The sequence below is a fragment of the Onychostruthus taczanowskii genome, unplaced genomic scaffold (genome assembly GCF_017590055.1).
Source record: "Onychostruthus taczanowskii isolate IOZ18803 unplaced genomic scaffold, ASM1759005v1 scaffold70, whole genome shotgun sequence".
NCBI lineage: Eukaryota > Metazoa > Chordata > Aves > Passeriformes > Passeridae > Onychostruthus > Onychostruthus taczanowskii.
This window is the reverse complement of record NW_024504787.1, coordinates 191858-210545: the sequence shown is the minus strand read 5'-3', so window position 1 is coordinate 210545 and position 18688 is coordinate 191858. Positions and strand designations below refer to the sequence as shown.

The window sequence follows — 18688 nt, the reverse complement described above, 5'->3', positions numbered from 1 at the left end:
CTGCACCACCACAGCCCTGCTGCGCCGGGGTCCTGGGGCGCTGCCAGGCCATGGGGGAAGGGGCACGGTCCCTGCGCAGCCCCAGCCTCCGAGAGCGTGCTGGGTGCCCCGGCGCTGTCAGAACCACCCACGGCCGGCCCGGGCCGGGGTCACAGCCCCCGCTGCCGAGCCCCCGGGCCGCGGGCGGCGGGGGAAGGGGCGCGCACACGCACGGCTTCAGGCGCGGCTCCTCGGTGACGTAACGCCTTTCCAGAAGATTCCCCCCGGGGATCCCGCCGCCGAGAGCGAGAGCCCGGCCAATCAGAGAGCGCCGAGAGGGCGGTGCTGGCTTGAACTAGCCAATGGAAGGCGGCGACTGGGAGGCGAGGGGGGGAGAGGCGGGCCGGTAAGCGGCGGGGGCCCGCCTTATCCCCGCCTTCCTTTGAGAGACGACCAATCAGCGCGGCGCGGTGCGGCGATGGACAGCCCCCCGGGTCAACGGGGGCGTGGCGCGCGCGGGCGGGACTCCCCTGACGTGGCGACCGGGGGGCGGGGGCGGCCCAGCGAGCGCGCGGCGCCCCGGGACAGCGGGAGCGGTGAGTGCCGGGGGGGCCCCCCCCGACCGCCCCCGCGCCCCCACACGGACCCCGCAGCCGGCCCCGGCCGTGCCACCGCGGGGCGACACCGCGGCCGTGGGGGCCGCTCCCCCTGCCCTGTGCGGCGGCGGGGTGTCACGGTGGGACTGCCGTGGGGTGACAAGTTGTTGCCGTGGGGCTGGGAGGAGCTTGTCCCCGTGCCCCGTAGGGCGAAGCGGCTCGCTGTGGGGTGGGGGGGGGTCATGTCAGCCCGCCCTGGGTGTCACTGTGGGGTGGGGCGTCACCCTGCGCCGTGCGGTGACAAGGTGTTGCCGTGGGGCTGGGCGGGGGTCAGTCCCCCCCCCAGCCCGGGGGTGACAGGGGTGACAAAATGTCGCTCTGGGGTGGGGGGCAGTGCCCCTGTCTCGGGGTTGGCAGGGGGTCGCAGTGGGGTCAGTGCTCCTGCCCGAGGGGTGGCAGGGGGTCGCTGTGGGACTCAGTTCCCTGCGCCGTGCGTTGACAAGTTGTTGTCGTGAAATTGGGGGGGATCGTCAGTCCCCCTGCCCTGTGGGGTGGTAGGATGTCCCTGAGGGCCTGGGGCCAGTCCCCTGTCCTGTGGGGTGGTAGGATGTCCCTGAGGGGCTGGGGCCAGTCCCCCTGCCCTGTGGGGTGGTAGGATGTCCCTGTGGGGCCGGGGAGGGTCAGTCCCCACTCCTGTCCTGTGGGGTGGTAGGATGTCCCTGTGGGGCTGGGGCCACCCCCCCTGCCATGTGGGGTGGTAGGATGTCCCTGAGGGGCTGGGGAGGGTCAGTCCCCCCCCCTGCCCTGTGGGGTGGTAGGATATGCCTGTGGGGCTGGGGAGGGTCAGTCCCCTGCCCTGTGGGGGGGTAGGAGATGCCTGTGGGGCTGGGGAGGGTCAGTCCCCTGCCCTGTGGGGGGGTAGGAGATGCCTGTGGGGCTGGGGAGGGTCAGTCCCCTGCCCTGTGGGGGGGTAGGAGATGCCTGTGGGGCTGGGGAGGGTCAGTCCCCTGCCCTGTGGGGGGGTAGGAGATGCCTGTGGGGCTGGGGAGGGTCAGTCCCCTGCCCTGTGGGGGGGTAGGAGATGCCTGTGGGGCTGGGGAGGGTCAGTCCCCCTGCCCCGAGCAGTGACAGGGTGTCACTGCAGGCCTAAGGTGGACAGTCCCTCACACGAAGGGCTGACAGGGTGTCACAGTGGGGCTGAAGGTCATTGGCCCCTCTGCCCATGGGGTGACAGCATGTCCTTGTAGGGCTGGGGGACCCTAGGGAAGGGGTGCTTACCCAACTCCACCCATGGGGTGACAGTCTGTCCTGATCTGGGGGCTACACCTCTGCTTTATGAAGTGGCAGGGTGTCCCTGGGGGGTGGCAGGATCAGTGTCTCTGCCCCAAGGGGTGACAGGGTTTTGCAGTGGGTCTGGGATCTTAGCCCCTGTGCCCCTTCGTGGGTGGGGAGCAGAGCATAGCCACCCTGTTCTGTCACCATGGGGTGACATGGAGTGTCTGTGGGGCTGAAGGTGGGGGAGGAAGGAGTTGGCATCTCCTGTGGGATGTCAGGGTTTCTTGGTGGGGCTGTGCGTCAGGATTAATCGGGCTGCCCTACCTAGTGACCGCATGTCCCTGTGGGTCTGAAGAGGTTAATCAGACCCACAGGGTCAGTGTGTCAGGAAGGGGTTAATCCCCCTTGCCCCATAACAGAAATCATGCATCCAAGTGGGTCAGGGAGAGAGTAACACCCCCTGCCATGGGGTACAGCCCTGTGGAGCTGGAGAGGGTGGTGAGGTTAGGGTTAATCCCTCTCTCCTGTTTCACTGTGGAGGAGATAATGTGCTCAGTTTGAGCTGTGTGGTGTGGTCTGGAAGAGGTCAGCACCTCTGCACCACCGTCTTGGGGGTACCTGTGTATCCCAGTGGGGCTGAACTGGCTGGTGAGAAAGTTGGTAACCCCCCACCCAGTAACACAGTTAGAGGGACCAGCACGGAAGGGGTTAACCCCTGTCCCCAGACGAGGTGACTGTGTCTCCTGGGAGGGCTGACCAAGAGGAAAGGGTTAACCTGCTTTCCTCTTGAGGCAGACAGTGGGTCCCAGTGGGGCTTGATCATGGCAAGGGGTCACCCCTGGCCCCCTGTGGGTCTGTGCACTGGGGCACAAGGCATGAGGGAACCCCTGTGTGCATGACAGCCCCTAAAAAGGATCGTGCCTCTGGGCTTGGGAGGGGGATGAACCCCATCCCCATGAAGTTCTTAGCCCCACAGTGGGGCTGGAGAGGGGGCTTGGAGTGGTGATCTGTGCACTGGGGGGTTTCAACGCCATCCCCATGCCATTGTGAGCATCCTGGTGAGTCTGGAATTGGGGTACCCTACACGGGGAGGCAGCTTGGGGGGCTTGACCCTATCTCCACTCAACTGTGAGCAGCCAAGTGTGGCTGGAAAGAGGGGAACCTACCTGGGGAGACACTGTGAGGTGCTTGACCCCATCTCCACCCAAGGGCCAGCACCAGATAGGTCTGGAAAATGGGGGACCCTGTCGGGGTGATGCTAAGTGGTGCTTGACACCATCCCCACGCAGGAGACAGCACTTCGTGGCTGTGGAGGTATGGGACCCTCTCTGGGGAAATTGTGAGCGGGGGTCCTGATCCGTGCCCACGCAGGAGGCGGCCGCCGGCGGGGCTGGCAGCGGGGGCTGTGCTGGCAGAGGCAGCGAGGGGAGGGTTAACCCCGTCCCCACGCAGGTGCCGGCACCCCAGTGGGGCTGTCGGTGGGGAGGGGGAGGCGGGCGGTGCGTGTGGGGGCTCGGGGAGGGGATGATTCATTGCGGGTAGTCATGACATTGCTGCCTGGTTGCCTGCGACTGCCATCCAGCACGGGCACGGGTGGCTCTGCCTGCCCCGGCGCGACAAGATCCCCAGCAGCTCCCTGACTGAGCCCGGGATACGCTACCATGCCGGCAATCCTGCTCTTCTGGAGCCGCGCCGAGAGGTATGCGCTGCCTCGGCAGCCGCGCCTCGCCGGAGCCGCCCGGCTCGGAGCCCGGCGGGACTCCGGCCCCTGGGGACACAGCGGGATGGGGCTGTCGCCCGCCCGGCTGTTTCGCTTGCCGCGGGTGGGATGCAGGAGCTACCTGGTGATATCCCCAGTACGGCTGCCTAGTTTCGGTGTAGAGCTTCTGGAGAGGATGCTCTCCGTGGCCTGCGAGTGACGGTGACAGACGAGGGGGACGCGGTGGCATTAGCTTTCCTTGGCGTGCCTGAAGGTGACTTTTCAGAAGTAGGTTTTGCGCCGTGGGCTCGGGGGACGCACCGTCCCCGTCCCGCTGCCCTGCCGCCACGGGGAGCCCCGGACGCCGGGCGGGAATGCGGCACTCGGATCCCTTCTGCCGGGGGACCGGTGCCGGGGACCGGTGAGGGGGACACAGGGACCCCCATGCATCCGAACGGGAAAAGCTGGGGAGGTGCACATTGGTTAACGTGACTTTTTTCCATATCAACGCCGCCCTACTTTTCTCCCTACCCGATTCGCCCGGCGGGTGCTCAGCCCTGGGCGTCAGCAGAGTCGTTTCTGGGGACACCGGGGGGCTCCTGGCTGCGCTCCCTGCGCTCCTTGGAGGGGGCTGCGTGGGGGACGTGACGGTACCAGGCGGCTGGGTACCTTGTGGCAGCGGAGAAGAGGAATGCTGGAACTGACGGATTAAGCAGAAGTGTCTTAATCTGTCGGTTTAACGAGAAAGCGTCAAGAAACCAATTAAAAGGAAAATTACGGCACGGCGAGTGACTCCATTGAAGGGTCTCTCCGTGCGCGGCTGGCAAGCACACAAAGGACGGCAGCTCCCCGGCAGCACCCCGTCGACCGGAGGAGCCCTTTCGGAGCCATCCTGGGAGCGAGGTCAGAGCCAACCACGGCTGCCGGGCTGGCGAAGAGCTGCCCTTTGGGTGTGCCGGAGGAGGTGGAGGGGGGGACTCGCCAGCAGAGCATCCCTTGGCGGCGGCGGCATCCCCGGCACGAGCCAGCACCTTTTGCCCCGCCACCCTCCTCCCGCCCTCCGGTGCCTCCCGGCCGGGCACACAACACCTGCCGCCGCCTGCGGACAGCCGCGATGTTTAAAATAAAACTAGAGCCTTTAAAAATGACAGCTTGGACTATGAATGTGTTCGTAAAGTTTCGGTAAGTGGGTTTCCGCCTCTCGACCTTGTGTCCTCGTTAAACCATCAGTGCCTGTCCCTGGCATCCCGCGGTGACCTTGCACCCCGGGATGGAACAGAAAAAAATCTTGTGCCGTTGCCAGGGTGGGTTTGTTCCCTTAGATGACTGCTGAGCAGAGGGATTATGTCAAACGATCGCTATTCAGCTGGCGCGCTAGCCCAGCGGTTGCTCGGGCTGATGTCATGTGCGGGGCCGGAACAAAGATTTATTCTTTATTTAATTATTTTTTTTTCTCTTTTGGTGTGGTTGCAAGAGGAGGATGGAGGCTGGGCTGGCTCGGCAGGGCAGGGGAATGCCTGTGGTTTTCACCAAGGCCGGGTGGCCGTGGCTTATCTGGGGCCATCTGATTTGCAAGGGCGATACAGGGATGCCTTTGCCAGCCTGAAACCCCCCACCGCTCCCGAGGGGGTTAAATGGGAAGTCAGGAGAGGATGACTGAGCAGAAGGGGGAGAGGATCGGTGGCAAGGCGCAGCTGATCCCAGAGAGGTGGGAGGGAAGGAGGGAGGCTCTGCGGGGACAGAGTCGTGTTTTACCGCCATTGTGCATGTGAGCTGAGCCTCGGGAGCGTGCCTTAACCCACCGGGTCACCCACCGGCACCTGGTCCTCTGTGGCACGGTAAACCGCGGCACCGGGATGCATTTCGGATCAGAAATTCTCTTCCCCATGGCCAGCTAGACGAAGGGGTCCTTGGTCAGGTCAGAGATCCTCACCAGGCATCCCCACCCTGGCCAAAGACCTCTCGGTGGGCAAGACCAGAGATCTTGCACGTGGCGACAGCATTTCGCATTTTTGGGATGTGTTTTCATGGGAAGCACTGTGGGGTTTTGACCAGATGAGGGTGTCCCAGTGGTGCTGTCAGGTTGGGCTGCGTGGGGTCAGAGCCAGACACTGTGGTCCCTGGGCCGTGACAGTTGAAGGTTTGTCAGCTCTGTGTTGCTGGAGCTGGGGTGTGATGGAATTATCTTTAGCACTGCTTGGTTTGCTCTCACTGTGGGAGGGTTGGCAACATCCGGACAGGGCCGAATTGTCGTCCCAGTACTAGTCTCAGAGAGCCCCTGCCCTCCACTAGAGGTTGCTGTGGGGAAGTGGGGTGTTGAAGTGACCCTTGATGTGGAGGGTGGACAGGACAGCTCTTGGTTCTCCTGCTGGTTGCTCACCCCAGGGTCTCCTGCAGCTTCCCCGCCACTTAGGGAGGGTAAATGGGGAGGTGGTTGTGGGCTGGGGGCAGAGCATCCCCCAGCACCTGCGTGGGCTGGGTGCTGCTGGCATCTCTGCATGCAGGAGCTGGTGTAGAAATGTGCTGGCATCCGGGAGCTGCCACAGGAGACGCTGTCAGATGCTCTTTATGCCCCCAGGGACCTCCTCCCACCTCTTCTGTGTTGCCTGAGCTGTTGAACAGTGTTTGCAGATGCCCCCATCTCCCCTCACTGTGTCTTCAGGAGTGCCTTAGCCCCCCTCCCCATCTGCAGCAAAGCTTCTCCTACATGGCTGGAGCAAAAGAGAGCGGAAGTTGGTGGTTTGGATGGAGGTGGCCAAATGTAGGACCAATTTCCAAGCTCCTGTAGGTGGTCATTGCCCAAGGCATGGCCCAAGGCAAGTGTTGGATGCTTGGTGTGGCTGCCAGACTCTCAGAGTAGCATCCAAACATGGATCCTGGGGGAGCATAGCCACCCTTGACTGAGCTGTGTGACCTCCAGTGGGAGGTCATGGATAGAGTAAGGATGGAGAGAACATCTGGTAGCTTGGATGATGGTGAAGAAAAGGGCCAAGGCTCACACCCCATGCCAAAATCCATCTGCTGGAGGGGCATAGTGGGTTGAGGTGGCTTAGCTGTGTTTGGAGCAAGTACAGGGTGAAACCTGGACTGTAGCAGGGAGCAGGATGTGAGCAGTGGGAGTGCAGGTCTGCAAGGGCAGCACTGAGTGTGAGAGGTGCCCTGTGGTTCGACGTGTCAAGTGTTTGCTGTCAGATAACCAAAAGTCAAGGAGCAGTGGGAAAGATCTGTGGAGAGACATGAGACTTGTTAGCTTGTGCCTGGAGGAGCAGCCCTGCCATCTGCCCTGGCTGCTCCCTGGGTGGCTGTGACTCCAGCGGTGACTGGGGGATGAATTACGGCCACTGGGTTTTCCATGCCTTAGTATAGGCATGGGCACGGCCTCAGCCCCCGCGCGATGCAGCGAGTGAGCCCTGAGCTCCTGGCTTACTGCAAGATCCAGTTGGAGGCTCTCGGGGAGTGCAAGTCAGGCTAGAAAGTGTTGGGTTTTTTTTTTAAACAGAAAAAGAAAAAAGCCCTCCCACCATCACAAGATGTTTCTGTCTAACGGCTCCGTTCCCTCTCCGCTAAATACAAATTATGGCTCTGACAGCCGGAGGCGCTTATCTCCAGCTGAATGCCAATTGCTTTCAGGAACAAAATGTTTGAAGTTCCTTTAAGGTGAAGGCACAACGTGGTCCCTGCCACTGCTTTCAGCCTCCAAAACCTGCTGTCATCACCCTGGCTTGGGTCTCAGGTCCCCAGCTGGGAGAGAACCAGGCAAGGGGGTGGACACAGGCCGGCAGCTACATTTGGACATAGCTCAGCCCTCCTGACTCAGCCGGGGGGGGAAGGACAGGGACGTGGTCCTGGCCTGACGTTAGCAGTGGCGTGGCCCCTATAATAGCGCCGTGCCCCGACTTGAGCTCTCTCTCCCTGTCAGCCTCAGAGATGAGTCTGTCCATCCCAGCCGTGCGGCTCAGCGGGATAAAACCAGAGCTGGGATACATTCTGGCACCGGGGCTCTGACCTCTGTTGGGAAGCGTGGACTTGAGCCGGCTCTGGTGCTGCTGGCCCGTGGGACACAGGGAGCATCGCCTCCGCGATAAGTGTGTGCCAGTCCCGTCCCCAGCTGCCCCTGTGTGAAATTCACCTTACGAAGAGCTGTCTTTCTCCTTTCAGGAATAAGTACTCGGCTCCCGGCAGTGTCACCGTCATGGGGAAGGACTATTACAAGATTTTGGGCATCCAGAGCGGTGCCAACGAAGATGAAATCAAGAAAGCCTATCGGAAAATGGCCCTGAAATATCACCCCGATAAGAATAAAGACCCCAATGCTGAGGAGAAGTTCAAGGAGATTGCGGAGGCTTATGACGTCCTGAGTGACCCCAAGAAACGAGCTGTGTACGACCAGTATGGGGAGGAAGGTAAGGGGATAAGCACTGCCCCCTGGGAGGCAGGGATGTGGGGTCCAAATCAGTTTTAGAGGTGAGGGAGGGTTTTCACAGAGAGGTGTTTCAGTGTTTCATGCCTACTCCTGAAATGGGACTGGTTGCCAAAGAATCAGAGGGAGTGAAGGCTCCACAGGTGTCAGAAGTCACCTCTCATCCTACTCCTCCCCAGGCTGCTTCACTTTTCCAGCAATTTGTCACTTTGCTTCCTGGGGTGGCTGGGCTCCCCCTGCCCTCTGCCCCAGAACTGTGGGTGCCAGGTGAGAAATGGAAGGAGCTCACCTCCTCGGTCATATCTGGGGTAATTTGTTAGCAGCTCTTGAAATGACCTAAATAACAGAGCAGAGACGTACTGCTTCTGCCCACATTCCCCCTGCATTGGGCACTGGTCCCACTGTCCTCCCTGGTGCAGGCTGACCTACAGGATTCAAAGCTTTTCCCAATTTAAGTAATAGGCCCTTGTTTTGAAACCAAGTGGCTGCTGTTGTCTGGTGGTTGGCATGGAGGAGGAGGAGGAGGAGGAGAGCCGCTCCAACGCAGGCGGCCTTATTAGTCAATGATGGAAGAGTGCAACCCCATTCGAGGAGAGTGCCGAATAGCATCTGCATTAATCAGCCCAGGGCTTGGGTGCTTAAAAGAGCAGGAGGTCTGGCAGGAGCAGGCTGCTGGGTGGAAGGGGCAGCTCTTCTCTCAGGCAGGTGCATCCCCTCACAAGCCACCGGCAGGATTAAGCAGCAGTGGGTTAATTGTTGACCCGTTAGTTATGTCAGGGCTGTGATGGATGCACGGGCACAGTGATTTGCTGCCCTGTAAAATGAGAAGAGACTCTCCCAAGTGGGAAACCAGCTTTTCCCGGGAGGCCTCAATGAAATCAGACCCTGCTCAGGCTGGCGTCATGGGATTAAAGGTGAAACCTCCTGGCTGTACAATCTATTAGGAGTGGGGCTCACTGGGGATTTGGCAAAATCCCTGTCGCCTGCAGGCATCTAAAATAAGAGTGAATTAAGGAAGAGGGTAAGAGCTCCCTTACTGCCCCATCAAGTTAAAGACCATCTTCCCCCATGCCCCATCATTGTTGAACCTCTCATGTTCCATGACCTTCCCCACACATTTTGTTTCCCTTTTTTTTGGGGCACTGAAGATCAGCATTTTGAGGAGCTTCAGGGTCCCACATGCTGTGTAGGCAAGGTGAAGTGGGAAAGCCCCTCAACCCACCCAGAATACTGAGTTCAGCACTCAGAAGAGACTCCCGAACTTGCCCTGCTGTGGAAAGGGCGTGGGGGGTTGGGACAAAGGACAGCCTGTCAGAAATAGTCCTTCACTGTCACTGGTGTGCCCTGAAAATAGTCCCTGAGCTAGGCTTGGCTTAACCCTTCCCAACCCTGCTGATCAAAAATAGCCTTGCAGAGCATGTGTGACCTCTTTGGGGGGTATTTGTCATGTGCCTTGACTCCTTGGGCCTGGGATGAGTTGCAGTGACGTCAGGCTCAGCCTGGGACCTGGCAGGGGAGTTTCCCATGGGAAAGGTTGCCAAATGATTCAAACCTGGAGATTACCTGGCATTTTATACAGTCAGTGTGCAGGGAGCTGCATGCCAACCTGGAGGTCTGCTCACCTCCACCTGCCCATAGAATCACTGGGCGTGGGAGAAGATCTCTAAGATCATTTAATGAAGCATTGCCATGTTCATCACTAAGCCATGTCCCTAAAGTGGCACATCCACACACCTTTTGAACACTTCCAAGAATGGTGACTCTATCACTTCATTAGTCAGCCTGTTCCTGACCAACTTTTCTGTGAAGAAATTTTTCCTAATATCCTGTCTCAGAGATGAGGCTATTGGGGCAAGAAGGATCTGCTCATGGGGAAGAATGGAGATGGGCTGATCAGGGTATGTTTTAAATTAAAATTAGGTGAATAGGGTGGAACGAATCACAGAAGTCCTTCAGTGGGGATAGAGGGAATGAAACCTGAATGGATTCTGAGCCTGCAGGGTATAGGAGTAGGACTGTGTGTCATGGGTGGAGATGGTGCCTTCATGGTGGTTGGGCTGGAGGTGATGTGCACGCTCAGGAGAGGGTGGAAGGAGGTGGCAGAGGCCATTCTCCCACCTGGGCAGTGCAGTCCTTGCAGAGCATTTTTGCCACAGGGAGCATTCATGTCTTCTCTTCCCCCTTCTCTTCCAGGTCTCAAAACTGGAGGTGGCTCTTCAGGTGGCTCAGGGAACACCTTCCACTACACCTTCCATGGAGACCCCCATGCCACCTTCGCATCCTTCTTCGGAGGCTCCAACCCTTTTGACATCTTCTTCGCCAGCAGCCGCTCCCGGATGTTCAATGGCTTTGACCAGGAAGACATGGATATGGATGATGACGACGACCCTTTCAGTGCCTTTGGCCGGTTTGGCTTCAACGGCATTAATGGGGTTCACCGACGGCACCAGGAGTCCCTGCACACGCGGAGGAAGGTCCAAGACCCACCTGTCATCCACGAGCTCAAGGTGTCCCTGGAAGAGATCTACCACGGATCCACGAAGAGGATGAAGATCACTCGCAGAAGGCTCAACGCTGATGGCCGGACCATGCGGACTGAGGACAAGATCCTAAACATTGTCATCAAACGGGGCTGGAAGGAGGGAACCAAAATCACATTCCCCAAAGAAGGGGATGCCACTCCAGACAACATCCCTGCAGACATCGTCTTCATCCTCAAGGACAAGCCTCACTCGCACTTCAAGAGGGACGGGACAAACGTGATCTACACGGCAAACATCAGTCTTAAAGAGGTGGGTACGGGTGGTAAATCCCATGGGATGTGAGGTGGCAGTGGTTCATGGCCTTTGGGGCCAAGATGGGAGGCAGTCCTCCTGCTCTGGACGGAAAGACCAGGTAGGTCATAAGAAAGGAGCTACAGAGGCCAACTTGGTCTGGCTTTGGAGGTGCTTGACTTCCGTGCTGGGTGTGGGACACTGACGCTGCAGTTCCTGCTGAACACACCTCACTTCTTGAGCCAATTCAGGTGGCTCATTTTATCCATTTTTTCCCTTCTCCATGTGTCTTGTTTTTCTATTTTAGAAATAGGGTATATGTGGAACAAAGGGCACGTCCTCTGTAGGAACAAGGGAAACCCAGGTTGGGTGGCATCAGTCTGATTCCTGCTTTTCCTGCAGCTGAGCCTGCTGTGGCTTGGTTACTGCCTAGGGTTGTACCAGGTGCCTCTTCCCATGGGCAAAGAGCAGGATCATGTGGAGGACAGTGATCACCTACCCTCCCTGAGCAGTGCTTTAGCCGTTTCCCTTGATTCTGGCTTTCCTGGATAAGCAACCAAACAAATTAAATACCCAGGCAATGAGTAAAACTCAACACTTCCAGGCTGCCAGTCCTGGAGGTCATGGCAGGGCTGGTTGGATGCATCAGATCATCCAGCAATCTGCACGAAGGTGGGAGAGGAAAGGGAAGATTACCTCAGTACGAGATGTGCTGTTCGCCACTGCTGCTGTAAAACTACCTTTTAATAAATCCCAGCTAGCAGCTGCATTTAACGTTGACATTTTTGGCAGCTGCCATTTGCTGTTCCTTTCAGACGGTAGACGCTGTCTGTCTTCTTAATGAGCTGATTTTTTTTTTTCCTTCCTGAAGGCAGATTTATGTTCTCAAATGCATTGAATAGAAATAAGCTCAATGGGCCAGACCTGAGGCAGGAAAATGTGATCTTATGAAGTGTGCCAGGAAGTCAGGAGAGCTCTGTGATGGCTCTGCATCCCAGCTGAGGCTGTGACCGGGTGTACTGGGGGCAAAAAGCACGTGGGCCAGGCAGAGCTGGGCACTCCTGAAGCAAACTCAGCTCCACATAACTTGCAGACTCAGGAATTTCCCTCAGAGTGCAAAGTACAGAGGTTTATTCCTGCAGTAGCTGGTTCTCCTGGCCAATCCAGAAATACTCAGGAGAGACTGCCTTATTTATGGAGCAGTGCATGCCATATCTCAGATATTTCCTTCTGTTCATTCCTTTTATCTGTAAAGTTAACCCTGACCTGGCTGTGCTGATGCCCAGACCATGTTAGCCCAAGTTTGTGCACTAGTCAGGCTGGAGGGACTCCTGCCTGGTGGTGACTTTTAGCAGTAACTGGAGAAATGGGCTCGAGAAGTGCACCAGAAGTGCTGGACACCTTTGAGCTCCATGAGCAAGCCTGCATGCTGGCAGTGGGTTTGCACAATGCAGACACAAAGCAGAAAATTGATGGTCCAGGCAAATTCCTTATCTCTTTCAGCTGGAATTTCTGGTCTCTGACCTCCCCCAGCACAAACCCAACAGGCTGGGCATCCTCATGGAGCTGATGGTCTGGCTGTCATCCCCAGCCTGCTGCTTGCCAGGGCAGTGTGATATTCTGCTGCATTTGTCTTCCAGGAAAAGAAGTTTCTTAAATGCTCTGGAGCATGAGCAGATGCTGGGAGCTCTCCAATTCTGTATGCTACCACCTCAGTATGTGACAGAGCACAACTTCTCCATCTCCTCAGCCTTTGGCTGTAGCCTTAGGTCTCTCCTTGCACCTTCTGCCTTCCAAGGCTGCCTCTTCTAGCCTAAGTTTTGGTCTCTGCCACTGCCATGAGAGAACATGGTGCCATCAGGAAAGCTGGCAGGTGGTGGGTCCCGGAGGGCCCTCCTGAGTGCCTGGCCAGGGCAGTGCAGGCATTCTGCCACCTGTCTGCTGCGGAATCACAGATGTAGGAGTGCTTTTCCAGGGATTCATTGTCTTCCTTCCTAAAATCAGAGGCGCGTGCCACAGCAGGGAGCTGCGGGAGGGAGGAGACACAGCTCCACCAGCAGCTGCCTCTGCCGGGAGGCAGAGCCGCCGGCAGGGCGTCCTGCCCTCCTGGCTGCTGCCTAATGCCTGCCCTCGGCAGCATCCCGCTTTGCATCCTTTACCTGGCGTCACCTTCCTCGAAGCATCCGTGCCTCGGCTCATCCCGGCTGGGACGCGGCCGGTGGCAACGCCGTCCCCGGAGCGGAGGAGGACCCGTGGTGACCTAGATAAAGCTCTGCTCGCACAGAACAGTGCTCAAACCCAGGGTGATTTCATCCCCAGGGATAAACCAAGCCTCTTTCTAGGATGCGGGGTAGCTCCCGCGTTAGTGGTGTTACTTCAGCAACCGTTTTCCCAAATGCCAGCAAAGTTGAGCAAGAATGAAAAACAGGGACATACGGCGGAGGAGCGATCGCCTCGGATTCTTGCGTCTTGGCTCTGGGAAGGAAACATTAAGATCCTGTCTGCCTTCGCTGTTACCGCCCGCTCCTGCTCACATCTCTGCCTGCTTTCCCCATCCACGTGTTCCCGCAGGGACTTCTTGTTCTCCTTTCTGTTTTGTGGCTGGAGGTGTCCTGTCTTGGCACACATCTTGCAGCCATGGCACACTGCACTGGGCACCAGTGAGCAGGAGGGCTTTGGCATCCTTGCCTGAATGCACAGCACAAACTCCTTGATGTGAGGAGATTGTCCTTTGTCTTCCCCTCAACCTGCTGGAGATCAGCCAAGCACCTGCTGCTCACACAGAACTGGTGATGGCATCCTCCTGCAGGCTGAAGACTTCATCCCTAGAGGACACCCTCTCCAGGAGGAGGCCTCTGCACATGTGCCATGCAAAGGAGATAGGACCTTCTCCCCTGTTCTCTACTCAGCAGAGACCCTGAACCAGCTCTGGCACAGATCCCACTGCAAACCCTCTGGTTCAAAGCCTTGGTTCTGCTGCAGAAGCCCCATCCATCATCTCAGAGCCAGTGACCACCATGAGATTTTTCTCCTGGTGCCTGTTGCTGCTCTGCCTTTGGAGGCTTTTCCTGGGTGGGGGGAGAACACAGAACATTCCCCCACCTACCCCAGAAACAGCAATTGCATCTTTCTCTGCTCCCCTGGCAGGGTGTTTTGGGAGGGCTGGGACCCTCAGGACCCAGTTCAGAGGGACAAACCTGTGCCAGCCCCCACATGGAAGCTCGAGGCTGTAGCTCAGCAGCCCCCCAGCCCCCACCCCCTTCCAGAAGCATCGTTCTGCAGTCCTCTCGCTCAGCTCTTGCTGAAAGCCTGGAGACGATCCTGCCCACATGTACGACAGAGCTGTCTGAGTTATTTAAGGACACAAGGATTTTTTTGCTGCATTCCTCCATCACGTGGCTTGCCAATGCAGGCCGGTGTGCGGCTGCTGCTGGGGGCTGGGGTGCAGTGGGGTGGCACCCCCACACCAGCTCCTGGCTGTGCAGTGGGAAAGGAGATGGGAACCAGCACCCCAGCTGCCAGGGAAGCTCAGTGCCACAGCCACACCATTGTGCCGTGCTGGCGTAGCCTTGTGGGGACTGTTGGTGACAGGGATGGGACATGGGACATGGGACATGGGCTGTGCTATAGATAACCCCAAGCACCGGGCAAAGCTGCCGTGCTCTGGAGGGTGACAGCTGATGGGCTGTGGCAGCATCCCATGATCTCAGCTGGATTTTCGGCTGCCTGAGGCTGGGCAACAGGGCTGGAAAGGAGCTAAATTTAGCCTTAGTTGTTGCTGTGGGTGGCTGGGCACTTGCTGGTGGTGCCTTCTGGGCAGCCCAGCAGTTGGGGAGGGGAGTCCTTCCCCCCATGAGAGCTGGGGCACCCCTTTCCTGGGGCAGCCCTCTCCTACACAGCCCCTGCAGCCCAGTTCCTGGTGGTTGGACCAGCCTGGTGCCAGCAGAGAGCTGTGCTTGCACTGGTGAGCATCACCCAATGCTCTTGGGCAGCATCCAGAGGGAGCTGGGCAGTTCAGCTGGGAGAGCAGCCAGTGGGGGGGACAGGGTGTGGCTGTCAGGATGCTTTGGGGTATCAGCCCTGTCTGATGGCCTGTTCCTTCTTCCTCCCTCAGGCCTTGTGCGGCTGCACTGTGAACATTCCCACCATCGATGGACGGGTGATCCCGCTTCCCTGCAATGACATCATCAAGCCAGGGACAGTGAAGAGACTACGTGGGGAGGGGCTGCCCTTCCCCAAGGCCCCCAGCCAGCGAGGAGACTTGATCGTGGAGTTCAAAATCCGCTTCCCGGACAGAATAGCTCCCCAGACAAGACAGATCCTCAAGCAGCACCTCCCGTGCTCCTAGAGCCCAGGGACTCTCCTCCAAAGCAGCAATACTCCAAACGCATGTGCCACAGCACCTGGCCTGCCACAGAGCCAAGGTGTCACAGCACTTTTAAATGCAAAAAAAAAGAAAAAAACAACCCCTCACACTACTTTTCTCCCCCAAAAAACCCATCCGACCCACCCCCTATCCATCCTTCTTGGCCGGTTTTTTACTCCAACAATGGGGAGACTCCTGTCTGCCACAGCTCTCCCAACTGCCAAACCTTTTCTTTCTCCCCAGAGGTCCATTTTTTTTTTGCCTCGCAAGAGCGAGAGCCACGGGCCCTTTGCCCGGGGAGGTGCGTCGTGTTGTGGGTTTTTTATGTCACCTGCTTTTCAGGCCACTCTTCCCACAAGAAGCTGGACTTGTCGGGGTCCGGCGCTGTGTAAATAAGACTCCACAGGATCTGGCATCCCCGCTGCTGGTTTTTCTCTTCCCCTCTTTGATACTTGCTGCTGTTTGGGGTCCCGGCTGTACCGCGGTGCCGATCACTCCTGCCTGTGGTGGCCCCCCCAGTAGCTGGACAATTTCTCACCTTGAGGCCACGGTTCCGAGTCCAGCCGTGGTCCACTCTCCTGTGCCAAGCCTACACCGAGCCTCGGCCGTGCCAAACCACGGAGCACGTGGGGATGGTCCATCCAGCCTCCTGCCCCTGCCCGGGGATGTCCCCAGTGCCCGTGGGCAGCACTTGCCTGCCCCTGCTGCCCACAGGGCCCAGCCAGCAGGAGGAGGGGGGAAAGCCCAGGGTGGAGCTTTCTTTTTTCAGATGTGTTGAGTTTGCATTGCTGCTTTTATTTTTTAAATACATATATATAGAGCTCATTAGATAAACTTGGTAAGGGTTTTTCTCTGCCTGTATTGGGGATACTGGCCTGACGCACCCAGGCTTTTTTTGAAAGGGGGATGATTCAGCCACACGAACAGCAAACCCCCGGAGTGGGGTTGTGTGTGCGTGTAGCACTAATCTGGGTGCAAAAGCAGAGCCAAGCATGAGCAGAGCTGTGGGTTTCACTAGTGTTTCAGGTCAAATTAGGGATTCTAATAAGAAGAGAGAGGCGTGTGTATATATTTTTCTACAGGGACAATTCATTCAGGAGGTGTTTCTGGACATCAGGGCAGATCTGGGAGGTGCATGAGGCAGTCTGTTTAGTGGCTCCATTTTCAAATACTGTATTTTTTTAAAACCTTTGGATTTCCATCAGGAGAATTTTTATATTTCTAACCTTTCTCAGCCCACTCTGCCTCATGCCATTTTTTTTCCCAGGAAAGGGCTGGTGTGGAGCTGGAGGCGCATTCAACCTGGCTTTGTACAGCTCCTCTTTCACCACAGCACTGCCAAGAAAACCCCTGCCAAAGTATTCCCCACCCCCCACCCTGGGAATCCTTTTTTTTTTAATTCCTAAAAAAAAAAAAAATGTACTGACTTGAAGTGGGGGTCCCTTGGGGTGGGGGGCTGTGCATGGGGTGTCCGTGGGGCTGGGGCTGTACAGCGTTACCTGTGGGGCGAGGAGACCTGTGAGGCACTGCTGAATCAATCACCCGCTTTGGCCAGCGAGGGGCGGCCACTGGTTCCCTCCACTGGTCCCTGTGGAGTTCATTGTGGAGAAATGTGGTGGACAACGTGAGCGAGAAGACAGGCCAGCACGCAGACGCAAGCTGATTTGTTTTTCTCGGTTTCAACGAGACCTGAATGTTTTATAGTGGGGTTTTTTTTTTTTTTTTTTTTTGTAATGTCAGTATTGAGAGAAATAAAGAAGTATTTTGAAAAATACACTTTCTCAGTGTGTGTTGTGATGGGAGGTGCCAGGCTGGGCTCCAGCAGACAGCGGGGAAGAGGGCTCTGTGCCAGGGTCATTGCCACCACCACCCTGGCCAGCTGCCCTTCAGGCTGGCAGGGAGAGCAAGAAGAAATCTGTTTGGTTTTGGTGCTTGTTGCACAGGACCTTCAGGGCCTGCTAACGAGGGGAAGGGAATGAATGCATGACTTGGTGGGTCACAGAATGGCTGCTCCCCACCTGCACGGCCTTAGTTGTGCTGAGCACATTGCCAAGGATTGGGAGCAGTGCTGGTGAGGGGCTCTGTCCCCTCAGGGCTCTGGGATGTGGCTAACATGGGCAGGGGGATAGTCAGTGAAGGGCTGCAGCGGGAGGCTGGAGAGAGCAGTGCCATCTCTTCTCAGAAGGGCCTTGGGGCAGGGTGAGAGCCAGAGGCATTACTGGCACCCATGGAAAGTGCTGCTGCTGCCAGGGAATGTTTGCACATCGGGAGCTGTGCACAGGGACAGGAGAGGAGAGCAAAACCCATGGGCCTTGTGGCCACCTCTCAAGTCCAGTGTGTGGCTCAAGTGGGTTTGATTTTGGGTGAGAATTGTCAATAAATTAAACTGGATGTTAATTGCCACATAGCACTGCATACACTTTCCATGGCCACTAATATGCCCATCACCATCACTGGGCACCTTGCCTCTCTGAATTTGGGGATCTGGACCCAGCTCTCCTTTAATTGCCATGTTAATGAAGGATGAGCTTTGGTGAAACCAGCCAAGCCCAGCAGTGATAGAATCAGAACTGGTTTCTACATGTGACACTACCACACACCATCCTTCCTGTCCTGGAAGACTCTTAGGACAGGTGAAGCCCAAGGTCTTGAACTAAACAACTTGAACAACTTTCATAGGGCTGGTCCATAGACAGAGGGAATGATGTCATTGCAGAACAAAGGATGATTTGGGATGGAAGGGACCTTAAAGCTCACCTCATTCCGACCCCATGGCGTGGGCAGGGACACCTTCCCCTTGACCAGGTTCCTCAAAGCCCCATCAAACCTGGCCATGAACACTTCTGGTGACAGATTTTCTGCGCAACCTGTGCCAGTGCTTCACACCCTGTGACAATAAAGATTTTCTTCCTGATGTCCAATCTAAAACGCCCCTTTTTCACTTTGAAGGCATTATTCCTTGTGCTGTCACTACATGCTCTTGCCAAAAACCTCTCCCCATCCTTCCTACAGGCTCTCCTTGGGCAGTGGAAGGGTTCAAAAGACTGATATCAAAAGACAGGAGGGGTGATGGGGTATTGGGGAGCAGGGCATCTGGGATAGAGTTAATTTTCTCCCCAGTCGCTGGTTTGGTGCTGTGGTTTGGATTCAGTAGAGAATAATGCTGATAACACACTGATGTTCCAGATGTTGCTCAGCAGTGTTTACCCTAACTCAAGCCCTGCTCAGTTTCCCAGGCTCTGCCAGGGAGCAGGTGCACAAGAAAGCAGGAGGGGGCATGGCCAGGAGAGCTGACCCACACTGCCCAAAGGGATATTCCATGCCACAGAATACCATGGCCAGTGCATGAACTGCAGGGAGAAAGAGTGAGTGGCTGCATGGGGATGGCACTTAGTGAAACCTCAGCAGCCCTTTTCAGTGCCCAGCATGGGCCCAGAGGATGAAGTAACAATAGTGCTGAGCAGAGCTTGTTAGACCAGGTTTGTTATAAGCATTAGTTTAACAGTTTCTGGTCACAAAGTTGTTCTGCCTGCACTCAAGTTGCTGTGCATGTGCTTGAAGGAGCACCTTGCTTGGTGT

At 57.1% G+C, this 18688-nt stretch overlaps 1 protein-coding gene across 3 annotated transcripts; it reads left to right on the top strand.

Annotated features, from left to right (window-relative positions):
* The first annotated feature begins 545 nt into the window (after positions 1-545).
* On the top strand, positions 546-16833 carry DNAJB5 (DnaJ heat shock protein family (Hsp40) member B5). Of its 3 annotated transcripts, none has more exons than XM_041422043.1 (4): positions 546-575; positions 7708-7952; positions 10163-10761; positions 14858-16833. In XM_041422043.1, the coding sequence occupies exons 2-4, from the start codon at positions 7742-7744 to the stop codon at positions 15089-15091; spliced, it is 1044 nt and encodes a 347-aa protein (XP_041277977.1). In that variant the 5' UTR covers positions 546-575; positions 7708-7741; the 3' UTR covers positions 15092-16833. The 3 variants fall into 3 exon arrangements, with proteins under 3 accessions (XP_041277977.1, XP_041277978.1, XP_041277976.1); XM_041422044.1 differs by lacking the exon at positions 546-575 and adding an exon at positions 3387-4731; XM_041422042.1 differs by lacking the exon at positions 546-575 and adding an exon at positions 7326-7634.
* The last annotated feature ends 1855 nt before the right edge of the window (positions 16834-18688 follow it).